This window comes from Lethenteron reissneri, unplaced genomic scaffold (assembly GCF_015708825.2).
Source record: "Lethenteron reissneri isolate LAM-NWPU_2019-01 unplaced genomic scaffold, ASM1570882v1 scaffold_1386, whole genome shotgun sequence".
Lineage (NCBI taxonomy): Eukaryota > Metazoa > Chordata > Hyperoartia > Petromyzontiformes > Petromyzontidae > Lethenteron > Lethenteron reissneri.
In genome coordinates this window covers 4526-11492 of record NW_026891098.1, presented here as the reverse complement: position 1 = coordinate 11492, position 6967 = coordinate 4526, and the positions used below count along the sequence as shown (strand labels likewise).

The window sequence follows — 6967 nt, the reverse complement described above, 5'->3', positions numbered from 1 at the left end:
CGTGCGTGTGGAGCGCTCCGTGCGTGACGACGGTGACGTGACCCCGCCCCTCTCCTGCAGGCTGGTGACGGCGCTGCTGCGACTGGCGCATGACCAAAACGCGGCGCTGGCGGCGGCCGGCCTGGCGAGCGCCGAGCAGACGGCCGTCCTGGTGAGCGCGGTGCGCGTGGCACGGCGCCGTCGAGGCGTCGCGTGGGCCGGCACCGGCGGAGCGAGCCGCTAGGACGGAGCGGCGGCGCGAGCCGCTTCGCACTCTCGCTCTCTCGTCTTCACTTCTTTCCACTCGCTTCGTCACGTAGACGTTTGTGTTTTGCATGCACGGCTTTTGGTTTGTTTTGAGAGTTTTTTTTTTACTTTTGATAATCTCGTACTACTTTGTAATAAAAGACATTTGTGCAAACTTTAAGCTGCGTTATTGACGTCTTTATGAGAAGCGCACTTCACTCCGTGATTTGTCCGCGATGAGTCATTTACATTGACGGCTGCCACAGCCCCGTAGTGCAGGAAGCGACATCATCGGTGGTGGTGCTGACAATCTGCTCTGCACGTCGCGCTCTGTCGAGGGTTCAGTCGCTTTGCCGGAATGCCCCGATGCGCACCGCAGCTGCACCGTCGTGGCTCGGCGATGTGTGAACTCGCAACCGGCGTTCAGTGACCTCGCTGGAGGGTCAAGGCTCAATGCAATCGCTTCAAGCCAGGCGTGTCCACAGACACTTGTCCCAAACAGAGCCCTGCACCGCGCACTTCGAGATGACCGAGACGACTGGCTGATGCACCACCTGTGCCCCCTACTGTGCCAACTTGCTGTGCTTTAGCCACCCGGCACTCCGCTCGTTGTTGTACGCACACACAACACAACAACCGCCAATCGCCACTAAGTGGCGGTGACGTCACCACGATGCTTGTGCCAGGCCAAGTGCACCTTGAGGCCACGTGAAGTGTTGAAAGCCCGCTGGCAGGAGGTCACAGGGGAGACCCAGGTGCCACGGGTCGACTGACCGAGATGACCGAGATGACTGGCTGATGCACCACCTGTGCCCCCTACTGTGCCAACTTGCTGTGCTTTAGCCACCCGGCGCTCCGCTCGTTGTTGTGAGCGTCGCTCCTCCGCTCTCCGTTGTTGTTGGAGGGCGACTGCCTCCAACTGTCCAGTAGCGTCCTTCACGAGCCTCCTCCACTGAGGCCGATCTTGACACCGCTGGTACCAGTCATCGGCAAGTCCACTCAGCTCCACGTCCTCCTGTACCACATCACTCCATCTCTTCTCCAGCCCGTGCCGCGCCCGTCTAGCCCCCTCGATCCGGCCGAACAAAAGCTGTTTAGGCATGCGGTGGCTGGGCATGCGGGCTACATGACCCAGCCAACGCAGCCTTGCCTGCCGGAGGATCTCACTGATGGGACTTTGCCCAGATCTACACACACACACACAACCGCCATTCGCCACTAAGTGGCGGTGACGTCACCACGACGCTTGTGCCAGGCCACGTGCACCTTGAGGCTGCCACGTGAAGTGTCGAACGCCCGCTGGCAGGAGGAGGTCACGGGGCAGACCCAGCAGGTGCCACGGGTCGATTGACCGAGATGGAGTGACACACACACATGGACACACACACAGACATCGACTTACACACACACACAAGTACACACAGACATCGACTTACACACACACACAAGTACACACACACAGACATCGACTTACACACACACATGGACACACACACAGACATCGACTTACACACAAGTACACACACAGACATCGACTTACACACACACACAAGTACACACACACAGACATCGACTTACACACACACAAGTACACAAAGACATCGACTTACACACACACACAAGTACACACATACAGACATCGACTTACACACACACACAAGTACACACGCAGACATCGACTTACACACACACAAGTACACACACACAGTCATCGACTTACACACACACACAAGTACACACACACAGACATCGACTTACACACACACAGACATCGACTTACACACACACAAGTACACACACACACAAGTACACACACACAGACATCGACTTACACACACACAAGTACACACACACAGACATCGACTTACACACACACACAAGTACACACACAGACATCGACTTACACACACACACAAGTACACACACACACACATTGAGTGACACACACACATGGACACACACGCGATAGTCTATTTCCATGTGATCCCAACGGAAATCGATTCCATTAGCTTAATCAACTATACATCGATTCCCATGGTATCCCAATAGAAATCGACTCTATAAATCCACTACGCCGCAAGAATCGATTCCTAATGTTATCCCATGAAGAATCGACGCAAGTAAAGTTAATCGAACCGGGAATCGAATTTCTCTGCACCACGTGACTTGAGAAACTGAAACACGTGGGTCCCAGATGGGTGTCATGGCGGTGCGGGAACTCGTCTCGAGACTTGGACAACCCTTCCTCCTCCTCCTCGTCACGTGCACACACGGCGAGCACAGCCAGAGGTGGTCGATACATCGGGTACCAAGTTGTGGTGGACGTGGGGAGCGGTGGTGCAGTGGTTAGCGCACTGTGTGTGTGTGGGGAGCGGTGGTGCAGTGGTTAGCGCACTGTGTGTGTGTGGGGAGCGGTGGTGCAGTGGTTAGCGCACTGTGTGTGTGTGTGTGGGGGGGGGGAGCGGTGGTGCAGTGGTTAGCGCACTGTGTGTGTGTGTGTGGGGAGCGGTGGTGCAGTGGTTAGCGCACTGTGTGTGTGTGGGGGGGGAGCGGTGGTGCAGTGGTTAGCGCACTGTGTGTGTGTGTGGGGGGAGCGGTGGTGCAGTGGTTAGCGCACTGTGTGTGTGTGTGGGGAGCGGTGGTGCAGTGGTTAGCGCGCTGTGTGTGTGGGGAGTGGTGGTGCAGTGGTTAGCGCACTGTATGTGTGTGGGGAGCGGTGGTGCAGTGGTTAGCGCACACTGCCCATCTCCGCAGCTGCGACTCCCCCTCTGAATGTGCGCGTGGAGTCTCGCGACCTGCTGACGCAACTCCGCTGGGACCACGACGCTCAAGTGGACGTCGCCACCAGCAGCAGCTCACAGCTCCTGGACGTTGCCTACAGGGTGGACAGCAAACTGTGAGATGCTTGCTCACTCGCTCACCCACTTACTCGCCCATCCACTCACTCACTCGCTCACTCACCCATCCACTTGCTCAACCACTCTCTCACTCACCCACTCACCCACCCACTCACCCACCCACTTACTCACCCACCCACTCTCTCACTCACCCACTCACTCACCCACCCACTCACCCACCCACTTACTCACCCACCCACTCTCTCACTCACCCACTCACTCACCCACCCACTCACCCACCCACTTACTCACCCACCCACTCTCTCACCCACCCACTCTCTCACCCACCCACTCTCTCACCCACCCACTCATCACCCACTCACCCACCCACTCACCCACCCACTCTCTCACTCACCCACTCACTCACCCATCCACTCTCTCACTCACCCACTCACTCACCCATCCACTCACTCACCCATCCACTCACCCACCCACCCACTCACCCACCTACTCTCTCACCCACCCACTCTCTCACTCACCCACTCACTCACCCATCCACTCACTCACCCATCCACTCACCCACCCATCCACTCACCCACCCACTCACCCACCCACTCACTCACCCACTCACACACTCAACCACTCACTCACCCACCCACTCACCCACCCACCAACCCACTCACTCACCCACTGACTCACCCACCCACTTACTCACCCACTCACTCACCCACTCTCTCACTTGCCCACTCACCCACCCACCCACCCACTCACCCACTTACCCACCCACTCACTCACTCGCCCACTCACCCGCTTGCTCACTTACCCACTCACTCACCCACTCACTCACCCACTCTCTCACTCTCTCTCTCACTCACTCACCCACTCACTCACCCACTCTCTCACTCTCTCTCTCTCACTCACTCACCCACTCACTCACCCACTCTCTCATTCTCTCTCTCACTCACTCACTCACCCACTCACCCGCTTGCCCACCCACTCACCCACCCACTCACCCACCCACTCACCCACCCACTCACCCACCCACTCACCCACCCACTCACACACCCACTCCTCACCTCCTCCTCCCCGTGTCTCTGTCTGTGCAGCTATGGACGAGCCCGCTGGCGGACCGTCTGCGCTGCCACCGCAGAGACACGGTGCGATGTCTCCTCAGCGCTGCGACATCCCGGCGACCGCTATCAACTTCGCGTCAGATCCACCGTCTCATCACCACCACCATCACCACCATCATCCTCACCCTGGGTCGTGGTTGAGGTCTTACCCTTGAAGACAAGTGAGTGGCATTGTCTGTGTCTCTGTGTGTGAGTGTCTCTGTGTGTGTCTCTGTGTGTGTGTGTGTCTCTGTGTGTGAGTGTCTCTGTGTGTGTGTGTGAGTGTGTGTGAGTGTCTCTGTGTGTCTCTGTGTGTGTGTGTGTCTGTGTGTGAGTGTTTCTGGGTGTGTGTGTCTCTGTGTATGTGAGTGTCTCTGTGAGTGTCTCTGTGTGTCTCTGTGAGTGTCTCTGTGTGTGAGTGTCTCTGTGTGTGTCTCTGTGAGTGTCTCTGTGTGTGTCTCTGTGAGTGTCTCTGTGTGTGTGAGTGTCTCTGTGTGTGAGTGTCTCTGTGTGTGTCTGTGTGTGTGTGTCTCTGTGTGTGAGTGTCTCTGTGTGTGTGTGAGTGTGTGTGAGTGTCTCTGTGTGTGTCTGTGTGTGTGTCTGTGTGTGTGTCTCTGTGTGTCTCTGTGTGTGTGTGTGTCTGTGTGTGAGTGTCTCTGTGAGTGTCTCTGTGAGTGTCTCTGTGTGTCTCTGTGAGTGTCTCTGTGTGTGAGTGTCTCTGTGTGTGTCTCTGTGAGTGTCTCTGTGTGTGTCTCTGTGTGTGTCTCTGTGAGTGTCTCTGTGTATGTGAGTGTCTCTGTGTGTGAGTGTCTCTGTGTGTGTCTGTGTGTGTGTGTCTCTGTGTGTGAGTGTCTCTGTGTGTGTGTGAGTGTGTGTGAGTGTCTCTGTGTGTGTCTGTGTGTGTGTCTGTGTCTCTGTGTGTCTCTGTGTGTGTCTGTGTGTGAGTGTCTCTGTGTGTGTGTCTCTGTGTGTGTGAGTGTCTCTGTGTGTGTGAGTGTCTCTGTGTGTGTGAGTGTCTCTGTGTGTGTGAGTGTCTCTGTGTGTGTCTGTGTGTGTGTGTGTCTCTGTGTGTGTCTCTGTGTGTGTGTGTCTCTCTCTGTGTGTGAGTGTCTCTGTGTGTGTCTGTGTGTGTGTCTCTGTGTGTGAGTGTCTCTGTGTGCTCCTCTTGCACCAACAGTCTGTTCAGGCTAGGGGGGTGAGTGAGATGACGTCATCTCCTCACCAGGTGAGTGAGATGACATCATCTCCTCACCAGGTGAGTGAGATGACATCATCTCCTCACCAGGTGAGTGAGATGACGTCATCTCCTCACCAGGTGAGTGAGATGACGTCTCACTCACCCCTGTCCACCACCCCCCCCCCCCCCCCCGTGTCTCAGCCGTGCTGAGTGCTCCCACTGTCACCTTGGTGCTGCACAAGAAATCGACGGAGGAGGAGGAGGACGGTGACGATGACGATGATGAGGAGGAGGAGTGCCGTCATGAGGATGAGGGCTACGAAGACGATGACGACCACAAAGATGACTACGACGATGACGACGATGACGACGACGACGATGATGATGACGGTGACGTCGCTGATGGTGTGGACCGTGTCAACAACCACCACAGCGATGACGATGATGATGATGACGGTGACGTCGCTGATGATGACGGTGACGATGATGACGGTGACGACGACGATGATGACGGTGACGATGATGATGATGTGGACCGTGTCAACAACCACCACAGCGATGACGACGATGACCACGACGATGACGACGATGATGACGATGATGACGACGGCGATGATGATGATGAGGAGGAGGAGGCGGAGTGGTGGGAGCTCTCCGTGGGGATCTCCATGAGGAGTGCATGGAGGAGGAGAATGGCGCTTCGCGACGTGGTGCACCACCAGGAAGCAGAGATCTCCACGAGGGGGGGTGGCACTACCAGCACGATGAGGGTGGGTGGGTGGGTGAGTGGGTGGGTGAGTGGGTGGGTGGGTGGGTGGGTGAGTGAGTTGGTGGGTGGGTGGGTGAGTGAGTGGGTGAGTGGGTTGGTGGGTGGGTGGGTGGGTGAGTGGGTGGGTGGGTGGGTGAGTGGGTGGGTGGGTGGGTGAGTGAGTGGGTGGGTGGGTGGGTGAGTGAGTGGGTGGGTGGGTGGGTGGGTGAGTGGGTGGGTGGGTGGGTGAGTGGGTGGGTGAGTGGGTGGGTGAGTGGGTGAGTGGGTGGGTGGGTGAGTGGGTGGGTGAGTGAGTGGGTGGGTGGTTGGGTGAGTGGGTGGGTGGGTGGGTGAGTGGGTGGGTGGGTGGGTGATGCTGCTACTACTACTAATGCTGCTACTACTATAATGATGTTACTACTACTAATGCTGCCAGGATCACTTTGTGGGATGTCGCTACCACCACGCCGTGCCCCCGTCTGGAAGCGAGGTTGAATACTGCGTCCGCGTGAGAATCGTGGCTGACTACCCCCGGTGGAAGACAGGGGAGTGGTCTCCACTGTCCTGTGTCTCCGTCCCTCCACCACACAGCACCGTGGGTGAGTGGGTGTGTGTGTGAGTGAGTGGGGGAGTGAGTGGGTGAGTGGTTGATTGGGTGGGTGAGTGGTTGATTGAGTGAGTGGGTGAGTGGTTGAGTGGGTGGGTGAGTGAGTGGATGTGTGAGTGGTTGAGTGAGTTGGTGCGTGAGTGAGTGGGTCGGTGAGTGCGTGAGTGAGTGGTTGAGTGAGTGGTGGGTGATTGGGTAGGTGAGTGAGTGAGTTAGTGGATGAGTGAGTGAGTGTGTGAGTGGGTGGGTGAGTGAGTGAGT

The 6967-nt window shown here is 56.9% G+C and overlaps 1 protein-coding gene across 1 annotated transcript; it reads left to right on the top strand.

The window, feature by feature from the left end:
* Window positions 1–2428: 2428 nt before the first annotated feature.
* LOC133362148 (nucleolin-like) lies at window positions 2429–6763 on the top strand. Its single transcript, XM_061581106.1, has 5 exons — window positions 2429–2434; window positions 3012–3121; window positions 4169–4356; window positions 5553–6121; window positions 6536–6763. Exons 1-5 carry the CDS (start codon window positions 2429–2431, stop codon window positions 6716–6718), a joined length of 1056 nt encoding a protein of 351 aa, XP_061437090.1. The 3' UTR covers window positions 6719–6763.
* The last annotated feature ends 204 nt before the right edge of the window (window positions 6764–6967 follow it).